Genomic DNA, 26,983 nt, shown 5'->3' on the forward strand with positions numbered 1-26,983 from the left:
TATTTATAAGATTTTGTATTGTGTATGTTATGACCTACATTACATGATTTTTTTTCTTTGGTTTGTTGAAAAGCCATAGGATAAACAAATAAATGCTGTTGAGCATTTATATGCTCACTCACATTCTCATCTTATCACTTTTTATAATAATTTAGTTTTGTGAATCTCTTATTGTAGACATTCTAAGTTAAGCCATATGCACTTTCAATTTTTCTGATTCATTCATCCACTACATATCTTTCTAATACATTTTCTAGTTATTCTAAAAGTACCTATTTGTCTGACCATTTCTATTTAATCTACTTGTACTTCTGTATATTGAGTACACTCAGTTTAAATTTGCCATGAGTTCTTTGAATGAGATTTTTTAAAGTCTTGCTCTGTTTTGGTTAGGTCATTGCATCTGTGATATTCTACAAAAGTAATGCAAAATGATCTGCAAAAGCCAGACAGCTTACCTAGGTTCCATTTGATTTTCATCTTAGAATTATTATTATTATTAAAGTAATAGTTATATTATTACATTTAGTCACGCCATATTAAATTAATCAAGACCTACTTCACAGGTTTTCTGAGTGGTGCATCTAAAGAACTCCCAGGAAATGTTGGACTTTTTGATATGTCTTTGGCTCTTGATTGGGTTCGTGATTACATCAAATTCTTTGGAGGAAATCCAGATCTTATTAAAGCATGTGGGCAAGGCACTGGAGCTAGCAGTGCAATACTATTGTCACTGTCCAAGATATCACAAGGTAATTGTTCTGATCAGAGTGTTTCACTAGTTACAGTAAATTTTTTATTTAAATTCTCCTTATTTTAGATAAGGTATACATTTTCAGTGGCTACAGCTACACAGAAATCACGGTCTTGACACATCAGCTGATCTTTAGATTTCAGGTAGTGTTTGACTATAGAAATACTATCTCATATTTAGTTTAAAAAGAAAAACAATAAATTTAGAAGATGTAGTGAAAGCACAAAAATTAGTCCACAGAATAATGTGGATGCAAATATGAAATTTAATATACTGCTAAAGAGACACATACAGGAAAAGCTATGGTGTCCTTAGATCCATAGGACTGTAAAGCAGGGAACATTTGGAGTGTATGAAGAGGCAGTTGAGGCACTGATGTGGGAAAGCATGTAACTAACAAAGGACAGGTTTTGGGTGTGTCGAAAAAGAAGTCTCAGTTGTATAAACTGGTTGCAAAACATATAAAACTCATATGAAGCAAACTCATGTACTACAAACACACAAAACTTTGCTCAGTAACTTGGACAACTGTCTGCTACAAAATGTATTTGAATAGGTCAGTTTTGGCTTGAATATCACTCACTGCATGTCCATACAAGATGTGCAGATGGTACTGGAAGACAGTTTAGCTTGGTTTTCTCTGATTATTGTAGACATAGTTCCTTTGTTTCCTGAAAAACTGTTGACTGGAAAAGGTACGTTAATTCAGACAGAAAATGCCATTGATTTTCTGACATTTATTTTCAAAATTCATTGTACAATTTATGGCTGTCAGTTCCTTTATGCTTTAACACTTGCAGGTGAACTGAAAGACATTTCATCAGGAGCTTTGCCTCAAAGAGTTGGTTCCCTAAACAACAATAAGAAATGTTGCAAGCAATAGTATTTATCGACATCCAGTACACTTAATCTAATGACTAAATCATTTGAGGGCACCATTGTGTGTGTGCGTGTGTGTGTGTGTGTGTGTGTGTGTGCACGCGCATGTGCTTGTAGGTGGAGGGGGGGGGGGGTGTTGCTGACTGAGAGTGTGGCCTACAAAAAAGTACATTTTTATTTTGTTTGTAACTCACATACTTTCCTATGTCAAAGCCTCAATGATCGGAATGTATATATTACAGCTAATTTATAGGTTTCATGATGACAGATGTATAAAAGAAATCACCAGTGAAGATACACCAGCGTTAACTAAAAAAATGAGTTCAACTGATAGAAAAAAGTAAAGATTTTATAACAAATTTAAAGTTGAAAAGCAGTTTTAGATATGAGGAAATCTGGTTCTACTCAAGCTGTATAGAAGTTAACAAATACAAGAAGGACACTATTGTTGTAGGGCTACTGCTGATTCATTTGTATATCTTTCAAGATTAAATCAAACAATGGAAACTCCAGAATGGAATACCATCAGCGTAAGGAAAATATAGATTGCTAGTTAGAATAATGATGACATGTTAAGTTGCAGACAGGCACAATTAAAAGACACTTGCACATTAAACTTTCACCCACAGCCTTAGTCAGAAAAAAAGAGAAATACACACACATTCATTCACATATATACGAGGTGCATTCAAGTTCTAAGGCCTCCAATTTTTTTCTCCAGACTGGAAAGAGATAGAAACATGCGCATTGTTTTAAAATGAGGCCACGTTCATTGTCAATACGTCCCAGAGATGGCAATACCATACGGCAGATGGAATTTTACCACCAGCGGCGAGAATGAGAACTGTTTTAAATACTTAAAATGGTGACATTTTCCTTACTTGAACAGCGTGCAATCATTCGTTTTCTGAATTTTCGTGGTGTGAAACCAATTGAAATTCATCGACAGTTGAAGGAGACATGTGGTGATGGAGTTATGGATGTGTTGAAAGTGCGTTTGTGGGTGCGACAGTTTAATAAAAGCAGAACATCGTGTGACAACAAACCGAAACAACCTCGGGCTCGCACAAGCCGGTCTGATGACATGATCGAGAAAGTGGAGAGAATTGTCTTGGGGGATCGCCGAATGACTGTTGAACAGATCACCTCCAAAGTTGGCATTTCTGTGGGTTCTGTGCACACAATCCTGCATGATGACCTGAAATTGCGAAAAGTGTCATCCAGGTGGGTGCCACGAATGCTGACGGACGACCACATGGCTGCCCGTGTGGCATGTTGCCAAGCAATGTTGACGCGCAACGACAGCATGAATGGGACTTTCTTTTCGTCGGTTGTGACAATGGATGAGACGTGGATGCCATTTTTCAATCCAGAAACAAAGCGCCAGTCAGCTCAATGGAAGCACACAGATTCACCGCCACCAAAAAAATTTCGGGTAACCGCCAGTGCTGAAAAAATGATGTTGTCCATGTTCTGGGACAGCGAGGGCATAATCCTTACCCATTGTGTTCCAAAGCGCACTACAGTAACAGGTGCATCCTACAAAAATGTTTTGAAGAACAAATTACTTCCTGCACTGCAACAAAAACGTCCGGGAAGGCTGCGCGTGTGCTGTTTCACCAAGACAACGCACCCGCACATCGAGCTAACGTTACGCAACAGTTTCTTCGTGATAACAACTTTGAAGTGATTCCTCATGCTCCCTACTCACCTGACCTGGCTCCTAGTGACTTTTGGCTTTTTCCAACAATGAAAGACACTCTCCATATGAAAGACACTCTCCGTGGCCGCACATTCACCAGCCATGCTGCTATTGCCTCAGAGATTTTCCAGTGGTCAAAACAGACTCCTAAAGAAGCCTTCGCCACTGCCATGGAATCATGGCGTCAGCGTTGTGAAAAATGTGTACGTCTGCAGGGTGATTACGTCAAGAAGTAACGCCAGTTTCATTGATTTCGGGTGAGTAGTTAATTAGAAAAAAAATCGGAGGCCTTAGAACTTGAATGCACCTCGTATTTAAATATAATTTACTGAACCAAAATACTTACCTATCCTGTATATTTTTCTCATTACATCCAGTTTCTATAATATCTACACAAGAAATACATCAGCACTTCACACTCACCAAATTGTATAATGTTAGATGAAGTAAGTGTGTAAAATAAAATCTAATAATCAATGTTATGTGGTATTGTAAATGTAACATCAGTTTATTCCACTTATCATCTCCCTGATTTTCTTGAAGCACCTGCAGTCTTTATAAAAATCTAGCACTCATTTCCAAGATTTGTAAGTTTTGAAACATAAACATGAGTAAAACTATTTAAATTTAATACATTGTCACAAAACATGCAAATTGCAGTTACAGAACAAAATGAAAATTAAACAACTGAAGGTGTTTTGAAACTTTTGTTTATTATACATCGTATACATCCAAAAAATTGGAGAGTCCCTCAATGCTCTTCAGCAGTGTGTTCTGCCACTGGATGGTCAGATCAGTTGTTGGCCAAAGTTTGGCAGCAGCCATTCATTCTTGTCATTCCTGCATAAAACGCTATGCATAAATTTCAGCATAGGTGCTTTCACAGGTGGCTCTGCCACTGATGGGATAGGATAAGGCTGAGACAGAACTGGAGTAGTATGTGCTTGGTGGGTCTGGCTGCTTTCACAGGTGACTCTGCCTCTGATGGGATAAGATAAGCTTTTTACAGGGCTGGAGTAGTATGTGCTGGGTATGTGAATTGGTTGGTCTTGTAACTGGGTTTTCCACAGACTGTGGCAAGGAGTTGGGAATGTGAGTGGCATAGCAATGGATCAGGATGGTGTGTAGGTTGAGTGGGCAGTGGACTACCTCTTTAGAAGGAGTTGGAAGAATTATGGATAGGATATTTCTCATTTCTGGGCATGATAATAGATAGTCAAAGCCATGGCATAGGACACAGTTCAGTTGCTCCAGTCATGTCATTGTCACCAGGTCTGGTGCCCTTGTATCACATTCCTCCCCATCATGCTTTCTTATCCTGCACAGTGGCTACCTCCCTCTGAGCCACCAGCTACCCCTCCCCAACCCTTTCTCCTGCTTCTTTCTCCACCCACCTATCCTACCCGGCACAACCCCTCACTCCAGTCCACCTGCTGAACTGCTATCCCAGCACTGTGTGCTCAGTCAGCAAAATGTCTCTACACAAGTGTGTGCATGTACCTGTGTGTGTGTGTGTGTGTGTGTGTGTGTGTGTGTGTGTGTGTGTGTGTGTGTGTGTGTGTGTGCTCTTAAGTTGTTTAAGGATTTGTAAAAAATTTGTACAATCTGGAACGAGATGAGTTTTCTGTATTGAATGTTAGACATAATATTACAAGCCCATCAACACAAATTCATTGTGTTCCATAAATCCCAGTATGAAGGAGAGATTTCAGGAATATGTTATACATCAACAGGCAGAAGCAGCCATAGCAGACCACATGTGTAAAATATAATACCAGCTAACTGCAATGAGTACTAATCTGCTCAGTTCAGTAACTATGAAGTTACTTCAACATTACATTTTTTTTATTTTGGCAGAAAGCAACTACTTTGAAAATAGCACTTCTCTCCCCATCACATTACTCACTACTACTTCACACCCATCATTTATAAAAGAGCAGTCATACAAAACGAGACAAACAGAAAAAGACTATATAGTGAAAAAGTTAAAACCTGTTTGATATGATTACCTGTGTTAACCGTAGTTCACATAGCTGAGTATATATTCTGATAAGCTAAACAAAAAGTGGCTAATAAGATACTCACTTGCTTTATTTTTGGAATATTTGTGGATTTTCAGTTCGCTGCCTAATGACTTCTGACAACCTGTTAGTGCCTTTTACATGAAAATATACTGTTCTGAACCCTAGGCATGAGTCTGAAGCATGCTTACAGTGAAGCAAATCAAAGTGAACGCAATTGAATGAGTGTACACCCCCTCACAGATGTGGTGAGGATTAGAAAGCATTGTGGTCTTGTAATTAATATACAGTACTCCAGTTTAGAAAAAGAAACCTTATTGGTTTATTTTCTCATGGAGGGGGAGGGGGGAGTTACATGGCAAGGATTGCCTATGAACAAGGGAAGAAAACTTCAGTGGCCCCAGACTGACTGAAGGAGACTGGAAGATTCAAAGGTGAAGGAACTAAGATGTTTAGCATCTGCTGTAGGTGGCAGCTCAGAACAGAAGAGAGAACTATTTTTTGGTTCCAAGAGACCTCAGTCTCACCATTCAGGTAATCTGGCAATGTGATATGATTGGCAAGGCAGCTTTTCTGACAACAATTCAGCCTATTCCAGTGTGAATCAGTCAACTGTTGTCACATTAGCTGAAAGGTGACTGTTGAAATAAGTGGATTATTTGTGAAATTTAAATAATAAAAATTATTTATGTTTGGGGCTGAGGGGCACCTTGTTCATCTCCTTCCCTCTCCCTGAAAGAGTTCATCAAGGGTGAGCTCTGCTCACTCAATGGGGCCAGAAATGGAGGGGTGAACAATGTTTGATTTTCATTTAAGAATGCAATATTTTAAATTCATTTAACAATTCAAATCTTGGAATGTGAGTATAATTGTTACATCACCATGCAGTGACTACATTTGTTGAGAAAGGACTGTGATGGTGGTGGCATTACAAAGGTAGCGGAAGGTGGGTTCAGAGACAGATTTGAGTGCAAGCAACTGAAAGACTTGTTCAACAAGGATTAGGATAGAATGTAAAAATAATCAGTACATGTTTTACAGGTCAGTTTTTTTAATTTAACATTTTTATTCATAAAGGAAGTGAATTTTTGATTTCTAGTGTTATTAGAGGAGGCAAGGCATCTGATCTAGTTTCTAACAGAATAGGAACTGTGTGACATTAGGAGGCCTCCTCATCAGACTGTGGTTGGTCTGAAACTTCGTGGCGGATGAAAACTGTGTGCCAGACTGAGATGCAAACTCAGAACCCTTGCCTTCATGGGCAAGTGCTTTGCTGACTGAGCTATCCAAGCACAACTCATGATCTGTCCTCACAGCTGTACTTCCACCAGCACTTCATCTCCTACCCCCCAGACTTCACAGATTCTCTCCTGTGAAACTTGCTGAACTAGTTGTCTTGGAAGAAAGGGCTGCTAGTTCTACAAGGCAAAGGTTCCAAGTTTGAGTCTTGACCTGGCATACAGTTTTAGTCTACCAAGAACTTTCATATCAGCACGCACTCTGCTGCAAAATGAAAATTTCATTCTGTGGTCAGTCTGTTTTAGACTGACATGAGCACACACTGCCCATCATCCTTATCATGGAGTAGAATTGTTTTAACTGTAATCAGGGAAGATAGAAGCAGTGTACATCAAATTTATTTCAAGTTTATTATCATCCTATAAGTAACATTGTAACTATGTAATTGACCCAATAAAAGTTAAACAAATTGAAAATATATTAATGTGTAGACAAGTCAACTACTTGATTAAATTTAAGCTCAAACCAGAATGATGCATGAAATTAAATAGGTTTGACTAATAAAACAATAAAATGACAACTGCAAAACATGACCCTTCTCATTGTATTGATGCATCTTATAAACAACTAATAAATCATTTACAACTAACACCTGAAGAGTGATTTCTTCAATCCAAATTAATTTATTATTTATTATTTTGAGCTTTTCCTCATTACAGAGGCTTATCTCCAACATAATAATTTACTTGGAAATTACAATACAAACAATAAACGTTCTTAAACTATAATCTCAAAATATTTCTCCAGGTGTTTTGATCTTGTGTGTCCTCTTCCTTTGCGCCCATTCTCCTCATTATGTGCTGTACATTTTGGAGCCAGGTTGTCATAGGTCGTCCTCTTCTTCTTCTCCCCTCCGGTTCCCACTCCAGTATCAATTTTGGTATTCTGGTTTTCTCCATTCGTCGTACATGCCCATACCACTGTAATTTCTTCCTATCCATTATGTCATATATTCTTTCTTTTATTTCCATTCTCCTTATTACTTCGGTGTTCCTTATCTTTTCTTTCCTGGAGATTCTTGCCGATCTTCTCCAAAAGTCCATCTCTAGAGCTTGTAATTTTTTAATGTGCTTCATGTTAATTGTCCAGGTTTTCGTTCCATACAGAACCACACTCTCTAATATGGATTTGTATATTAGTTTTTTAGTTCTGCTCATTACATTCCTGCTCCATAGGACTGAGTTAAGCATCCCAATGACCCTCCGTCCGCTACTAATTCTTTTATTGGTTTCTGACCCTGATTTTCCCTCGATTTCTAAAATGGATCCTAAATAACAGAAAGTGTTTATCTTTTTGATTTTCTTTCCTTCAATGTATAGCTCATCTGAATCATTAGTCAAGTATTCTGTTTTTTGGTAATTAATCTTCAAACCCCAAGTTTTGTATGCTACTGCTAGTTGATTGCACATATAGTTAGCATCCTCCCCATCTTGTGCTACAACTACTTGATCATCAGCAAATAATAAATGATGTACGTAAACTCCATTTCTTATTTCTAATCCCATACTATTACATTTACGAGACCATGTTCTAAGGCTAATATCTATATATATTTTAAATAATGATGGTGACATGGGACAGCCTTGTAAAAGGCCTTTGCTTGTTCTAAATTTCTGTGAAAGTTTATTACCAACTTTCACTTGGCAAATGTTATCTTTATACATCTGTTGTATTATTTTAATCAAGGGAGGTTTTATGTTTGCCATATGTAGTGCTCTCCAAAGTAATTTTCTTGGAACAGTATCATATGCTTTTTCTAGATCTATGAAAATTAATCCTATATTTTTTGATTTTTCCCTATGTTTCTCCAAAATCTGTCGTAATGTGAAAATATGGTCTACACATGATCTCCCAGCTGTGAATCCACATTGTTCTTCTTGGGTTCTAAAATTTTTTTCCAGTTTGTTTTTAATTACTTTCACAAAAAAATCTCATTAATGTGTTTGTAACACAAATTCCTCGATAGTTTGAACAAATTTTGCGATCCCCTTTCTTAAATATTGTATTAATGTAACCTAGCTTCATCTCGTTGGGTATTGAATCTCCATGTATCATTTTGTTGAAGAGCTGTGTTATCAGTTTCACAATTTTGTCACCACCATATTTCAGACACTCCAGATTGATATTGCCTGGTCCCAGTGATTTACCATTCTTTCCTGTTCAAATGCCTGAAGTACTTCACTTCCTAAAATCTGGATCTTATCATCTTCATGTCCTTTATCTTCCCCTGTTCCTTCTTCTAGATATTCTTCTCTGTCCTCATTTAATAATTTTTGGAAATACTCTTCCCATTCCTTTTGTGTTATCAGTTGGAGATTAGTTTTGCTTTTTGTATCCTGTCGAAGCCCTTTCAATACTGACCATGCTTCTTTTGCTCTCCCAAATCCTAATTTGCTATTCACCTTGGCACATGTTCTTTCCCATGCTTCATTTTTTGCCATCCTTATTTTTTTCATCACTTCATTCTTCTTTTCCTTGTATATTGATCTTGTTTCTTCTGATTTATCATTCAACCACTGAAGGAACGCATTTCGTTTTTCTCTAACGAGGACCTCCAGTTCCTCTGACCACCACTCTGCTGCATGGTTGTGGTTGCTATCTTTTTTATCCAACACCTCCGTTGCTATGATTTTCACATTAGCTTTTATATAGTCATATATTTCCTCTGTACTTCCTTCAAATGATTCAACCAGTTTCCTTTCCATCCTGGCCGCAAAGAGTGTTCTGATACTTTCGTCTTGTAGGCTGTCAATATTAAAAGGTAAATTTTCATCTTTCTCAGTCTGGTTTGTTTTATTTATGTTACTTGTATCACTCCTTGCATTCTTCCATGGCCAGAAAGACTTCATTTTAACTAGATAGTGGTCTGATCCACACTGGGCTCCTCTATAAGATCTGATGTCTACTGCTTTGAAACTACTTGTTTGCCTAATGATAATATAATCTATTATAGAACGAAGTTCTTTGGTGTTCTGTTGCCAAGTATATTTATGAATGTCCTTCTGTTTGAAAAATGTGTTGGTAATTTTTAGATCAAATTGTTCACAAATTGCAATCAATCGTTCCCCATTGTCATTATATTCGTCCTCTCCATGTTTTCCTACTATTCTACAAGATTCTCTAATTCCTAGCCTTCAATTCAGATCTCCCATGATAATCAGTTCCTTTCTTCTTGGGATTTTTTCAATAGTCTCCCTGAGGGTGTCCCAAAATGTATCTTTCTCCTTATCTTTTGTGTCGTTCGTGGGTGCATATATGCCAATAATCACAACTTCCCTAGCAAATAATGTCATTTCAACAGTTATAATACGTTGATTGATGTATGTCCAATTTGTGATTCTTTCTTTCCATGATTTCTTTATCATAATGGAGACTCCTGCTTTGGCTCTTACTGCTTTTGATACCCCACTCCAGATATGTACATAATTATCCAGTTCTTCTTCTCCTTGGCCTTTCTTCTTTGTTTCAGAGAGTACCACAACATCCATGTTGAACATGTCAAGTTCTGCGGGTAGTAAATTTATTTTAGTGGAAATACCTTGCACATTCCAGCATCCAAACATAATTTTCTGTTTCTCATCGCCAGTTCGCCGTCCAAAGTTCCAATTTTTCCGAGGCATATTATTAGGTTTTTTAGCATTTTTATGTGAGTGAGGAGCTGGCCCACTGCACAACCCCCAACCCGGAGGACCAGGTAATTTTTACTCAAGGTTTTCTTCCTTTAGCCTTTGATAAGCTAATATCATACTACAAGGCAGCAGTTGCTAGTTTTGGTCCACCCCGGGTATTTTATTTCCCTGGTACCCACCATATCTGGTGAGCATTCCCCTATCCGCCACCTGGGGAGGCACCTGATGGGAGACCAGCAAACTCCACACGGGAATCCAAATTAATGTAATTACAAATGTAAGGAAATAAGTCCAGTTAAACTGAATACCCAGATTTTAAAAATAGCCCATGACCGTAAAACAATATGAACAAATAATCATGATAATAAAAGATTACTGTTTGAAAGTAAGTAATTCATAAGATAAATACAAAATAACAGTTTTAATTAAAGAAAAGTGTCCTAAGTGAAATTACAAAATTACAGCTCATGGCAGTAGGAAAAAATCGTCATTAATTTTTGCACTTGAACTTGGCCAAAGCACATGGTCAGGTGGAGTGGCTGTATGTGTTACACTACAGAAATAAGTCTGCTATTATGCAGCATTTCTCACTATGTGTAGGGAGTGGAATACCAATTGGTACACAAGGTGAAACCCCAGATTGTGTGTAACTAGCTAATTCTAATGTTGTGTAACAAAGGTTCCATTAATTCAACTATCAGTCTGGGATAAGTTGAATTTGTTATGTATTAGACAAAATGTCCTCAATGTTTTTCAAGAAGAAATGGAATCCCCAAAAGATGCTGAATTGTGTCACAGTGTCTACCTGGAGACAGAGCATGTGGAGTGGTACTGGGTTGTGCGAATCCAGTGGCAGTTGAACAATAGGTGGTTGAGTTCAGTGGAGAGTGGAATCTTATTTCTGTAGATTCCTTCAAAACATCGCAGCAACCTTCTCTTTGATGATGGCTTGTAATCAGCACTTTTGTAACATAAGCTTTCAAATTCTATAAACTTTGAACATAACTTCACCATAGCAGACTGGTAAAACCTGTGTAACGACAGAGTCTCAACACAATGAAATAATCAAACATACGACAAAACCATTCAGTAACAGAGGCAGATAATAAAATATAGAGGAATAAGTAAAAGAATGAAGAAACAATTAAAAAGAGCATATTGGTTAATTTTATTTTATTTTATTTTATTTATTTATTTATTCATCCGTAAACAAATTTCTTTGTATGGATGTCATCATTATACATACATATGTACATTATTTTGTCATATAAGGTAATGAAATACAAGCTATATATAATAAATTCATAATATATATATATGTATATTGCACACACAATTTATCATTGAATTACATAATGCAGAAGAACCTGCTTCAATCAAAGGAAATATATCACAAGACTCCTTTAATACTTGGATGGGTAAATTACAATCTAGAATGTCCACTTTATAATTGATTAACCTGATTATTTATTTATGCCAATTTTATGCTGCATGAATTCTCTAATCGAATAAAAACTATTTTTTAATAAATATTCTTTAAGGAATGCTTTAAATTTACAGAGTTCCTTTATGCTTTTGATTTCTTTTGGTAACTTATTGTATATCTTGACACCTTGGTAAAACATAGTGATTTGGGTTTTAGTTTTATTCGTTCTGTCTAGGTACAAGCAATTACTGTTTCTGGTTTGGTGATGATATATGCAGCTGTTTGCTAAGTATTGCTCAATATTTTTGTGAATAAAAACTGTAGTTTGCAAGATATATTCACTTGGCATTGTCAGAATAAATATGTCACTGCAGTGTGCTCTTTTATGACTCTTGCTCATTATTCTGATAGCTCGTTTTTGCAATTTGAACACATATTTCACATTTTGGGCATTTGCACCCCAGAATGTTATGCCATAACTTATTATAGAATGTATGTGTGCAACGTATGTCATTCTCTGGCATGAACTATTGCACACAGTGACTAATATTCGTAAGGCATGGCATGCTGTGCTAATTTTTTTTCCAAAGCATCCTAATATGTTCTTCCCATTTTAATTGTTGATCAACATACATACCCAAAAATTTTGTGCTGGCTACACACTCTATAGTTTCATTTTGAACTTTAAGTTTTGTTATATTCAGTTTTTTTCTTTATATAGAAGTTTATGTTATTAGTCTTCTTCACATTAAGTCTTACTTTGTTGTTATTTGACCAGTTATGAACTTCAATAAGTGCCTTTTCAGCTTTTACATTTAACATTTCTGGTGTCCTGTCTGTAATTATTATATTGCTGTCATCAGCAAACAACACTGTTTCTCTTGCATTACCCACTGTGGGAAGTCATTAATATAAATAAGAAATAGTATTGGGCCTAACACACTCCCTTGAGGTACTCCAATGTCCAAATATTCTTCATCTGAAAGATGTTTCACTAAATAATTTGAGCTACTTGAAATTTGAGATATCTCCACCCTCTGCACTCTGTCTGCAAGATAAGATCTAAACCATTACAACCCCCCTGATTCCTAGTGCTTCAAGTTTACTTAGTAGTATTTCATGGTCAACTGTATCAAATGCTTTGCTGAGATCTAGGAAAATGCCTGTTACTTGTTCTCCTTTATCTAGGGCTTCTAGAACTACCCTTGTAAATTTTTCTATAGCTGCTTCTGTTCCCTTTCCAGTCCTGAAACCAAAGTGTTCTTTGCATAGAGTTGGTATTTATTTAAGTAGTCCATAAGTCTGTTTTTCATAATGGTTTCCATTATTTTTGAAAAAGAAAATTTTGGGATACAAAACGTAAAAATGTAAAAGTAGTGACACATTGGTAGTGCAGGGCCTGCTAGTCATGTGGAACTGAAGTACAACCACATTAGAACACTCAGTGGCATGCAGCGGACAAAAGGTGTCTGCTGTGTGTTTGGCATTGTTTTTTGAACATAATCATAAGGACTGTAATTTTCACAATTCTGTCATGATCACATAGATTTCTTTACATTTTATGACCAGTTTCGGCTTATTGCCATCTTCTGATCATTAAAATATTCTGATACAAATCATCATCAAGTTAAACATGTTTAACTCGATGATGATTTGTATCAGAATATTTTAATAAGCCGAAACCGCTCATAAAGTGTAAAGAAATCTATGTGATCAAGACAGACCTCTGAAAAATAGAAGTGCTCAAAATAAAATTATCGTAGACTCATATACAGACTTTGTGTCTTAAATTGGTTGATCATAAGGGACAGGCAACAAACCAGTGGGGATGAAGTTCTGTACAGGCAGTAGTGATATCAAACTAACATGTTTAAAAACCTATAAGACACAGAGGCAACCTTCTAAGAATGGCACAAATTCAACACTTAAGCAAAATATCTAGCTATCAGGGCTTGACTTGAGGTGAAAACATGACAGAATAATCAGCATAGCTAAACAGTAGACTGACATAGATAATACCAACTTTATCTCCAACCTAAGACTTATGATAAATTTGATGATGGTTATGTATTTAAAGGGACTAAAATGCTGGGTTCAGTCCCTCTATATCATGAAAGAAACATGTAAAAAGATAGAAAGCAAAAAAAATGGGGTTTTGGCTGCTCCAACTATACAAGCAAGTCAAAGACTAAAAAAGGGCATTACAGTGGTTGTAACACGACAGTTACAAGAAAGTGGAGATAACCCAGGAAACGGCTCACACTAGAGGATCTAAAGGCACAACAAGGTGAGGGGGAAGAAAGTAACTTGCTGTTACATGGGGGTTACCTGCCACAGGGAGAGGCTCTCCCCAACCCACCCTCCCACATACACACACTGCAAGGAGAGTGGAGGAGTATTATAGTTTAGTGTGAAATCTGCTCTCACTCAGGAAATGCAACACTTTGGTAGTGGCTGTCTCATCATCCCAAAGCTTCTGAGGTAGTGAGGTAGGTAAGCTGAGAGTGTGCCGCAGATTGACCAGCAGGGCACACTCAGCAAGAACATGCCTCTACAGCTGCACTGAGGAGGATCCTCCCGATGCAGAAGTAACTCATGTGTGAATTTTGTGTGGCCATTACACAATTGGCACAACACAATGTTATCTTTCTGAGAGGCCTGGAAAGATGTAGACACACCTTAGTTGACCCTTTGATCACTCCCAGCTTGTTTTGGGTCATAGTAGCCTGCCATTCCAGTTCCATGAACCCCAAGATATTGCATCAAAGTTGCAATTGTAAGTCAGTGCCTGGTATTCTGATGTCAAGTTGACCTACTATACTTGCATCTTTAGCTAGATGGTCATCGAGTTCATTGCCTGGAATGTCGATGTGGCTCTGTGTCCAGATGAAGATCACCGTAATTCCAGAGCTGATCCTGGATGTTGCCAACAAAAGATTTTTGGGATAGCATAGGGATATGCCTTTTAAGCAACTCACAGAGTTGCTACAGATCAGAATGTCTGTCATGGACAGTGATATGATGTAAAGCAAAGCCTGAGAAATGACAACCAACTCTGGAGTGTATACACTGCAGGCACCCGCCAGAGAGTGCTCCTTATGTCTGCTTGTGCATGCAAAAGTGTAACCAATCCTGTCATTAACTTTCATTCTGTCCATGTAGACGCATACTGAATACAATGTTCATGGAGGATTGAATTAAACAGGTGTTGGAGAAGAGTAGGATCAGCATCCTTCTTGGGGCCACTAAAGAGGTCCATGTGTATTGCAGGACAGGGTACAGACCATGTGGTTTGTTGAAAAGGAGCTCTAGGAATAGAGACTAAAGGAGACTGTTGGAGGTCCTTCAGTAGAGTATCAAATCAGATCCCAGCTGGTCTACCCAGTTTTGGATGATGCACAAACGAATTGTTGGTTGAGGAGCAGAGTTGACATAGGTGAGTAGGCATCTGACAGATTGTGGCTGCATAATTTACCAGAAGCTGCTGTGAGCTAACCTACAGCTGTGAGACAATGACTTCTGCCAGGAGTCTGTCAACAGGGTTTGTATGAAAGGCCCCCATTGCCAATCGCTTGCCATTATAGTGAACAGGGTCCAGCAAACTCAGTACAGATAGTGCTGCTGCCCATAGGCAACACATCAGTAGTCCAGACGGGATAAAATTGGTGCTTTGTAAAAGCTCAGAACTATGCAGTCCACACCCCATGATGAGTTACAAAGAAAACTCTTTATGCAAATTGCCTTGAGCCAGCGGATATGCAGCAGCCAAGTTAGCTTGTTGTCAATTAAAATACCTGAGAACTGCAAAGCTTCAACAACTTCAAGTAACTGGTCACAAAGATAAACTTCTGGGTGTGGGTGCACAACCGATAGTTGGAAAAAATGCACAACTCGTGACTTTGCAGGAGAAAAGTGATGGCTGTGATTCAGGGTCCAGTCATGGACTCTCCAGATAGCCCCCTGAAGTTGGTGCTCAGTGATGCACAGTGATGCAGAGGCATAATACAGGTAAAGACATTCACATAATGTGATGGAGAGACTGTGGGGCCATGGCGTTTATGATATCAGTGATGAAGATAGTGAACAATGTTATGCATAGAACTGATCTGTGAGGGACTCCAGTTTGCAGTACATCTTGGTTGCTGAGAGTTGAACCTATCTGGACCCAAAAAAGTTGGAGAGATAGGAAATTCTGGGTAAAAATGGGTCAATTGACCTGGAAACCCCACTCAAGCAGTATAGATAGGATTTGATATCGCCAAGTGATATCATATGCCTTCTGTAGGTCAAAGAACACAGCAATCAGATGTTGGCAATGCTTGAAAGCATTGTGCATTGCTGATTCCAGGTGAACCAGATGGTCTGTGGTGAACTGGAAAGTCTGAAAGTCACTTTGAAATTGTGATATATGCCTTCTGCCTTCAAGGCACCAACAAAGACAGTGGTTGACCATTCATTCAAACAGCTTACACAGACCATTCATCAGAGAGATTGGCCAGTAGTTAGTTAAAATATGTGGGTTGTTTTTCAATTTCAGGACAGGAATAATAATACCTCCTTGCTACTCAGAGGGAAATTCTCCTTCTTGTGAAATGTGATTAAAAGGCATAAGGATATGTTTCACACTGTTGGCATGAAGATTTTTGAACATTTGGTTGTGGATATTGTTGGGTCCAGGGACCATATCTTGACACCCTGTTGAAGTGCTGCAAAGCTCCCATTCACTAAAAGGGACATTGTATGATAGCTATGCACATGGAAGTGTAGCGGGCAGCTCTCAGTTAGATGTTTATGGGCCAGGAAATGAGGATTGTAATTACTGCAAGTGGACACTGCAGCAAAGTGTACTGCAAAACATTCAGGAAGTACCATGGGTTGAATGCAGATGTTACCATTGACCAGAATGCTAGGAACTGCTGTAGGTGTGAATGGCTGCAATGCTGCAGAGTGTAGTCCATACTTGATGTGGTGGTGTGTGCTATTGCATAGATGATATATATTGCTCCCAAAACTCCTGCTTCCTTTTCTTGATTAAAAAACATGCTTTTGGTTGGAATCTCTTGAATGCTTTTAAATTATCCATAGAGGTATGGTGCTTATGCCATTGAAGCACCCTGCAGCTTTCCCTGATAGATGTGGCTGTATCTCCAGACACCATGGCACTGGCTGCCATCGAGATTAGCTGAAGGAGTAGGGTATTGTCGCTGCTGCAGCATGAATATTAGTACCAATAGTATCCTGTACCACTTTGTCGATATTCATCTCATGACTAGCTGTAAAAGCAGCTGTAGAGGAGAAAGCCTGCCAGTCAGCTTTCCAAAGCGACCAATGTGGAGCATATTCCAGATGTCTGTGAGTGGAAAGGCAGAGAATGATAGGAAAATGGTCACTGTCACAAGGATTGTCATGGATGTACCTGTGAATTGGGGATAAGATATTCAGGCTGCAGACTGTGAGATCAGTAGTTGATGAGTACATTCAATCGTCCACACTGAAATGGGTTGCAACACCAGTGTTGAGCAGGCAGATGTCCAATTCTGAAAGGAGGTCTTCTAGTACTCGGCCTATGCAAGACTTAGTGTTGTTGCCTCACAGAGAATTATGGGCATTAAAGTCCCCTAATAAGAGGTAGCTGTTCCATTAATTCTAACAGCTCATGATGATGGAAGGTCCATCTGGGGGTGAATAAGCATTACACATTGTCATCTGAACTGACAGGTAGACACTAACAGCCATGGCCTCTAGTGCAGTGGTAAGAGGCACCTGCTCACGGGAAGTATCAGAGTGTATGAGGGTGCAGACCCCATTGGATGCTCTCTTGACATTAATGTGATTGGTACAATAGAGTTCATAGTTTTTCAGAGCAGGGAGGCATGTTGCTGTATACAATGTTTCCTGAAGTGCTATGCCAATTGTGTTGTAAGCAACCATTGAATGATGGAGTTTAGTCAGATGGCAATAGCAGCCATTACAGTTCCATTTAAGGAGTGTTGGTGTCAGTTCTGAGAAAGTGGCAAATGGAAAGGATGGGTGTGATTATTTCACTACCAGGTTGTAGTCTACCAGATTTTGTGATCTGTCATCAGTGTACACTGGCTTATTCTCTGCAGGGACAGGGAGCAGAACACCACAGCCTCAGAAAGTAGTTTATCTTTCTACTTATCCTTATTATTCTTGTGATCGTTTGATTTCTGTGAAAATTTCCCCATTTTATCTTCTGGGAGTGAAGAGGACCGTATTTTTCTTCAGCCGGCAGCCTGTGACCTTGCCTTGCCTTGATGGAGGGACCTTGACAGGTGTCTACATCCCTGATGACACCAGAGGATGACTAGGCATCTCTGGCCTCACCAATGGTGTGGGAACCACTGGTGCTATAGATGTAGCAGGTAAGGGAGCTGACATCCCTCCCTCAACTGTAGGGCAGGCCCTGAAATATGACCAGGGCCATGGGGTGTTGTGTGAGACCTTTTCATCATATGAGGTATGGACTGTGACACAACAGTCTCAAAGTTTGGGACTATAGCAGTTGGATGAAGTCTTTCAGACTTTTTCTTTGTATCTTGATAAGACAGGCAATCAAGAATTTTGTATTCTTGAATCATCTTCTTCCTCTTAAACACTGAGCATTAAGGTGAATGAGGAGGTTCGGTCATGTTGAGGGAGTTGGTTACAAGGACTGCCCTCATGGGATGCCCAGCCACATGCTCTACAGACAGCCTCATCAGAACAGTGGGAGGACATGTGTCTGAACCTTAGGCACCTAAAACATCTCATCAGAGGAGGAAAATAAAGCCTGACATCACAGCTATAAACCATGACTTTGGACTTCTCAGATGAAATGTTGCCCTCAGAGGCTAGGATAAAAGCTTCAGTGCCCACTCTATTATCCATGGGTCCTCTCTGTATGCAGTGAACAAAATGGACTCCACATGCCATGCCAGATTAGTATACAGCTCTTCATGAGTTTGTAGCATTATGTCCCGATGGAAGATAGCAGTTTGAATTCTATCGAGCTTCTTATGAGGAGAAATGGTAACTGGTACATCTCCTATCTTGATACAGGCCTGAAGTGCACTTGATTGGTTGATGTGTGATGTTTTGATCAGCAAAGATCCATTTCTCATCTTCTCTAATGCAGCAACCTCCACTAACCGATCTTCAGTACTTTCAATGAAAAACAGTGGCTTCGTTGTAACAAAAGATTTCCCATCAGTTCAGGAACAAACCAAGAACTCAGTAAACTGCTCACTTCCACTTCTCCTTACCTGTCTCATGTCTTGAGGCATGGGCAACACTGTCAAAATGGTGTAAATTTCCCCTGGTTTGGATGACTTGTGTTCAGAAATTAACTATTCCTTGAAAATGCAAAGGAAATCACTGTCTAATACAGCATCAAAATTGTCGCCATCCTTCTAAACCACTTCACATATGAACTGGTGCCTCCTTCCCTCTATTTCCAGTTCCACATATTGTGAACCTGTTGGACAAATTACTTTTGTTCCCAGTCCATTCAGTATGCAAGGTGGCAGTTTTGACTCTCAACCGTGAAAAGATTTGATTAACTAAACACTTACTTGTGCACTTGTGCTTGCATCAATGAAAAGGTAGATTTCTACCATTGATTTTACCTTCCAAAGTTATGTTTACCACCTTGGCGAGTTCTACCTCTCTTACTGGTTTTGCTTCATGGAAAGGGAGTGAAGGACAGTGGCAGGACTGCTCCCGAAGTGTTTCCCATACTTGCATTCCTTTTTGCACTTCTACAACCTACACTATGTGATCAAAAATATCGGGACACCCCCAAAAACATATGTTTTCCATATTAGGTGCATTGTTCTGCCTACCTTTTAAAGGAATGTAGTTCAGAGGGAGATTTTATATGTCTTGGTAACCTGCCGTACAGTTTTTTCCTGCATGATACACACCATTTTAGCATAATGTGTTGCAATGACTAACGTGTGTTATTGTTTGGTCCAGCACTGTATTCACGAACAGTGCATAAGTACAATATGTGATCAAAAGTATCCAGACACTTCCAAAAACGTACATTTTTCATATTAGGTGCATTGTGCTGCCATCTACTGCCAAGTACTCCATATTAGCAACCTCAGTAGTCATTAGACATCATGAGAGAGCAAAATGGGGTGCTCCGTGGACCTGACGGGCTTCGAACGTGGTCATGTGATCGGGTGTCACTTGTGTCATACGTCTGTACATGAGATTTCCACACTCCTAAACATCCCTAAGTCCACTGTTTCCGATGCAACAGTGAAGTGGAAACAGGAAATATAGACCTTGTTTGCTGACTGACAGCGACCACTGAGAGTTGAAGAGGTTCATAATGTGTAATAGGCAGAATCCATCCAGACCATCACACAGGAATTCCAAACTGCATCAGGATCCACTGCAAGTACTATGACAGTTAGATGGGAGGTGAGAAAACTTGGATTTCATGGTTGAGACGCTGCTCATAAGCCACACATCATGCTGGTAAATGCCAAACAATGCCTCACTTGGTGTAAGGAGTGTAAACATTGGATGACTGAACAGTGGAAAAATGTGTGGAGTGACAAATCGTGGTACAAATGTGGTAATCTGATGGCTGGGTGTGGGTATGGCGAATACCCGGTGAACGTCATCTGCCAGCATGAGTAGTGCCAACAGTAAAATTCGGAAGCAGTGGTGTTATGGTGTGCTTTTTTTTTTCCATGTTGTTTTGCATGGCACTATCACAGCACAGGCCTACACTGATGTTTTAAGCACTTTCTTGCTTTCCACTCTTGAAGAGCAATTCAGGCATGGCAATTGCATCTTTCAACAGGACTGAGCACCTGCTCAGAATGCACGGCCTGTGGCGGAGTGGTTAACGACAGTAATATCCCTGTCATGGACTGGCCTACACGAAGTCCTGACCTGATTCCTGTAGAACACCTTTAGGATGTTTTGGAAGGCTGACTTCATGCCAGGACTCACCGACCAACATCAATACCTTTCCTCAGTGCAGCACTCTGTGAAGAATGAGCTGCTGTTCCCCAAGAAACCTTCCAGCACCTGCACCTGTGAGAGTGGAAGCTGTCATCAAGGCTAAGGGTGGGCCATCACTATATTGAATTACAGCATTACCAATGGAGGGCACCACAAACTTGTAAGTAATTTTTGGCCAGGTGTCTGAATACTTTTTACCACATAGTGTATTTGGTTAGCCGAGTGATGCTGTAAAGATCAACAGTTTGCTTCATGCATCCGATCTTTCTACAGCAGGTGCATGCTGGTCCCAAACACTCGTGAGCCTTATGATCTGGGCATTTGCAATGAGTGCAGTGCACTTCAGCAGTGAATGTGTGTCTAGCAAGTTTACTGTAGTGAAAAATAGGATCAATGAGACTCCTGAATAGCAAAGTGAGTCATATGGCCTCCCTTAGTATGATCAGTGAAGTACACTTTACCTCAGCACCTAGCTGTGGTTCAATCCCATGAAAAATACATGTACACAGTGAGTTTCTGCTTCACTGAGTACTTTCTTCTAGTATGTTTGTATGACATGACCAGTTGTTATTTTGGCATAGATTGCTCCTTATAAAAGCTAATGCTGTGATTACCTCCATGTCTCCACTAGCCCTTTTGAAAGGATGTCAGATGCCTCAGTATTTCTGAGTATTTCCATGGAATTTACATAAGCTTGTGCCTCTCCTTGCAACTTAAGGTTGGTGACTCCTACCAACATTTCATTACTCCACATGGACAGTTTTCCTACATCTTTTACATTTTGTATGAAAGTGTGGACTTTTCACATTGTTTACATCTGAAGGTGTGAACCAGCAAATCCATTGCAACATCAATTACAGGCCAGGATGGAACCAGCCATGGGAACCTCAGAAATGGGGAAGTGAGGCTAATACTGTGGACAGTATCCCACTTTGCAGCATCATATTTACCTAATGCTTCTTTAAGGTGCTTTTGCAGTTCTTCATTCTCCATCCAGAGTTGCTCAAGGCTCATTTGCATTTCAGGATCCATCTCCAGCTGTATCTGTCACCTGGTCATAGGCACTGGTTTAAGGTAAACATATCAAATCAAATGAAAAGCCTTCAGCGGCAGATCCTGACTTAACATGTGTTGATCAGCAAATGGAGTTGCAGCATCAGGCAGTGACATAACAGCAGTGCCCAGCATTAGGGTAGTGCTGGGTATTGCATCCATGATGTAGCCTTGTATGAAAATGGCAGAGACAATTGGCGAGATCAGTTGGCCTTGCACGGTGGCAGTGGCAATGGCAGCAGCAGCAGCTCCAGGTAGAGTGGGGCAAGCAGCCCAGACTGAATGTGCTAAGCACTCATCCATTGCATCACAACTCACAGCCAGAAGGCCCCACTCATGGCTTAGTAATTTGAATGCGGCACCTCAAAGCCGAAAACAGTGTGTCTCATGCATCCTGATTCTGATGGCAGTTTGTACACCCCCTCAGAGGTGTTATCTGGATTGGAAGGAAGTGTAGGCTTTTCATTAATATACCATACTCATGCTTAGAAAAAGAAACTGAACTGTTTATTTGTTCACGGGGTTACACAATGAGGAATGCCAGGGGGACAAGAGAAGATAATTTCAGCAACCCCAAACACATCTCACAGGAGAATGAAAGATTCAAAGGGGAAGGAACTAAGAAATTTAGTCTCTGCTCTAGGCAAGGGTTGGGGCAGAAGAGAGAGATATTTTTTGGTTGCAGCTCAGAGAGACCTCAGTCTCATGAGTCAGGTGATCTGGTGATATTATTTGATTGGCAAAGCAGCTTTGCTGACTACATTTCAGCTTATTTCAACATGAACCAGAAAATTTTTGTTGCATCAACTGAAAGATGAACAAAACAGGTGAACTCTTTGTAAAATTTAAATAATAACAATAACTCGCATTTGGGCCCTGGAGACACTTTGTACATGGGAAGTTGCAGAGAGTTTGTCAATGTTCACTACATTTCACTTGTACCTGTGAACAAGTGTTCACATTGGAAGGAAACAGAAAAGAACATGAGTGTATGAGCATAATATGTCAACTTTATGAATGCTACATTATTGCTTTTGGGACTGTAATTGGCATATAGTTTTCACTGGCTGTAAGCAGAATACAAAATTGTTATGTCAAGAACAGGTTATTTTACATGACAAACATGCTGTTTTTGCTGAAGCAAGCAAAATGGCATAGGAAAAGAAAAATTAAAGTGTCTAAATTTTTATACAAGCATAAAACTTGAGTATTTAGTGCATTTGCCACTGAATGACATTAACAGTACTCCAAAACCTTATAGGTACCGTATGTCAGCTGACACCTTTTGCTGGTTTCTTATTGCTACTAAGGGGGAATTTAAAAGCAGGACACTAATTACTGACAAGCAACATAATGTGAAGGAAAGCTAGCATTTATACCATCACTTAGCAACTGGAGATGGTTATGTAACTACAGATAAGCCTTGATATCTCCAGTGACTTATGCAAAACTTGCAAGAATTTCACTGTGGTATGTTTAAGGAAGGTAATATAATTCTTCAAGTAAGTGGGCTATGCCCCTAGTTGCTGTAAAGAAGCCATCCAGTCAGATTTGGCCCTGTGGCAACTTCAGGTCACTATAAGACACTTCCCCCTCCCCCCTCTCCCTCGTCTGTAGGAGTTGGTCATGAAATTGGCTGGAGGGGGGATCACTTCTTTTTGAAAATTGACTTGGATGGAACTTACCTTCAGATACTGTTGAAAGAGACATCAAAACAGTTGTTTGTGGTTAATAAGCCTTTTGGCCATTATAAGTACCAATGGCTGATACTTGGTGAGGATGGGTCCACACTACCTGTAATAATTTAATATTCTTTATTATGACAGCTGTAACCTGAAAATAACAAGGGTGAAATTATCTACACGTATAATGGTTGCATGTAGTAATTATAAATGCATAGAATACTTTTTATCACTAATTTGATAGTTTTTTTACTATAAAGTACAATTTGACATTTATTTGACACTTCATTTACCCCGATGCTATATGTTTCCAAATTGAGTTAGCTAAGCAACAAAATATTCACTGATTGGATTTTGCTGTAAATTATATTTTGGACTGGGTATCTGTTGTTCCATTGTGTCAATAAAGTTTTCTGGATAATTTTTATGTTTAACGTCTGTGTGTTCATTTAGCATTTCATCTGGATAGTCTTTAGTATGTGTGTGTCTACATATATACCCAGTTCTTCAAGTACGTTCATAGTGAGCCCTTTCAGTATTCTGTGTAGTATTTGTAATGCAGTTTCAATTTTCTCATCTGTGTAATTGTGGTTTTTTAGAAATAAAAAGAAGCTAGATTGATTACTAAAAATCATATTCCATACGTTTATAGTTACTACATGTCATGTCATCTCTATGAATTAGACAATGCAATATGGATGTAAAATCAAACTAGACATAAGTGCCAGTGAACTATTCCAATGTATAGTTATTCACATGGACAATCAGCATATGTGTAGATAACATCACCAGTGTATTTGCTGGTTACTTGAGAATGGAAATAAAGATGAAATACCTATTGTAATAAAGAATATTAAAATTATTGCAGTTAGTCTGGACCTGTCTTTTCAAAAATGTCATATTATGATGTCTACTATGCTGCGGGCCCAGTCGAACAAAAAATAACACTAATATTTAGGGCACTAGTGCACATACCATATTTCAACTTTTTTAGGGTGGATTATAATGGTTGTCCCTCATTTCATTGACTATCTTGACGATATCAGCATGACAGATGCTGCCACAGAGGATCACATATGACCTCAGATGTAATTTCACAAAGTCTCACTTTTTCCAGCCTTCCATTGTTTATTTGGGACTTGAAATTTTCTGGCAGGGTGTGCATCCCAGGGAATAACATGTTGCCCCATCCATAAAATCTGCAAGAACTTCATGGATTCCTTGGCAAAGTGGCATACTATCAAAAGTTTATTTTTAGAGCAGCTACTATTGCTAACCCCTTTGATCTGTTGCTTCAAAAACATGCTCCTTTTGTTTGATCTGCAGTTTGTGAGCATGCTTTTGTGCAGCTTAAGGACAGTCTTCATTTCACACCATGTCTTGCAACATATCAACCTAGCAAGCATATAATCCTCCCCTGGACACAGCCCAGTATGAGATGGGGATGGTCCTGACCCAACGCCATTCACATGGCTCTAAATAGCCTATTGACTTTGTTTCAAAAACATACAAACATTCAGTTGAACTCAGCAACATAATTCTTGAGATAGGGGATGACATTTGGGGTGTGGGGGTGGGATGGGTAGTGGTGGGGGTGGGCAGGAGGAAGAAAGTTCTTGCTATTGTCTATGACCTTAAAAATTTCATGTGTTCTTGTATGGTGCAAAATATCATTTAATTACTGACTATACATCCTTAGTCCCCCCCATGAACCATGGACCTTGCCGTTGGTGAGGAGACTTGGGTGCCTCAACGATACAGATAGCTGTACCGTAGGTGCAACCACAATGGAGGGGTACCTGTTGAGAGGCCAGACAAACATGTGGTTCCTGAGGAGGGTGTAATGGTCGCCTAGTCGTTGATATAGCTAATTGCTGTAATCGCACTATTTCACTCCCGTTTACGGAGCTTGTTAGCACTTGATGTTTGGTAGGCGCCATTAAAATGTGTTGTAGTAATCGCTGCTGCTTGCTGGATCGCTGCTGTGTCTCGATGCTGATGCTGGCTCTAAATCTGGTTGTCTAGGGTTAAAAACATGAGGTCCCGTGTTTTTTATGTGCTTTTGATGATAAAGAACGAGCGAAACCAACAAATATGTAACCTTCAAATATTTATTATGGTGGCCATCTTAATTCCACTGTCTACCAAAGACCATGACAACACAAAGTAGTACTTCCATTACATGATCTTTGCATTGTTTATCCACCTCAAACAATAACACACAAACACACTTTACCAGAGTGACATTCCGACTGCCTCCCGACCGTTCTTGCTGCTTGTATTTATAACATTGTCAAAGAACTACTAAAAAGAGATATAGTTTACAAGTCACATGTACATCTGTTATCATAATTTGTGCAGAAAAGTTATTAATTTGCATCGAGTGACATAATTTAACATGTTATTAAAATGACAGACAGATTTGTAGACTTGACAGAATAATTCTTTGTTACAAAAAGGCCGTTTTTTAGAAGTTTGTCAATTGACTTCTCTAATTTGCATAAATAAGTAAGTAACATGAATTATTAAGAATTACATTGGTTTTCGTCTAAAATAGGATTGATTACGTGAATACTGAGTGAAAACACTCCTAGTGAACAAATAGGTTTCACTGGGTGATTTTTATTTAAGGAGATCCAAAATACCTAAGTTGGCTACTATTTTTCGTACTTCATATTAATTATTTAAGATAAACTTAGTGTTTTTACATGATGACATTTGCTGTATCAGTGATCAAGTGATATTAACTTTTGTGTGGGTCAGTTATTCAGTATGATTTAATGGGTTGACTGTTTATGGAGACATGTTGTGCAATCATTGTTAACATACACAATAACTTTTCTATAATCATAAATACTCGTTAAACTGGTTGAATTTGGCGGGTATCACATACTTCGGTAAAGTAAAGCCTTTAATATGTTCTATTACAATACCCCCCTCGGGTAATATCATTTACAGAATGTTAATGATATTAGCCGACTAGGACAAATGTGTCAAATGCTTAAAATTTGGAAAAGTACTACTTTAATAATTTTTTTTTTTGTTTTACTATGCATAATGTGTATGTATACCATGACCGTTACACCGTTTCAAAATGACTTTTTCCTGCAAATATTTTAGTTATGTTCTTTCAAATGCACTTTGTGTTATGGCTCTCAGTACGACAGCATAATAAAAATATTTAGTAATATATGAAAGTAAAAAAAAACTTAATCTTTGCTCCCAGTGAGCCACATGGAAAATGATCAAAAACAGACATAAATATATCACATGCGATCTTAAGATATATAAAAAAAATATATGTAAATTATTTCAAAGCCAGCTCTCATTGAGTCACAGAATAATCAAGATAATAGAAGGAACATAAATATATTACATAGATGGACAGGTCAGATGTCCATAGGAAAATATTGCAACTGTCTGCTCTTTTTGAGCCACATAAAGGAAATGAAAACAAAAAACATAATTAGAAGTATGGACATGATATATAAACACAAACACTAGAGAAGTCACATGTATGAATATAATATGCATTTTTAAAAAAAGAAAATAT

At 38.8% G+C, this 26,983-nt stretch overlaps 1 protein-coding gene across 1 annotated transcript in view; it reads left to right on the top strand.

Moving 5' to 3' along the window:
* Nucleotides 1-26,983, top strand: part of LOC124594821 (pyrethroid hydrolase Ces2a) — a 184,287-nt gene that overhangs the window by 47,274 nt on the left and 110,030 nt on the right. Inside the window, exon 4 of the mRNA XM_047133265.1 lies at nucleotides 567-752. Within this exon, the coding sequence (XP_046989221.1) occupies nucleotides 567-752 (186 nt within the window). The remainder of the gene's footprint in view (nucleotides 1-566; nucleotides 753-26,983) is intronic.

Source organism: Schistocerca americana, chromosome 2 (genome assembly GCF_021461395.2).
Source record: "Schistocerca americana isolate TAMUIC-IGC-003095 chromosome 2, iqSchAmer2.1, whole genome shotgun sequence".
Lineage (NCBI taxonomy): Eukaryota > Metazoa > Arthropoda > Insecta > Orthoptera > Acrididae > Schistocerca > Schistocerca americana.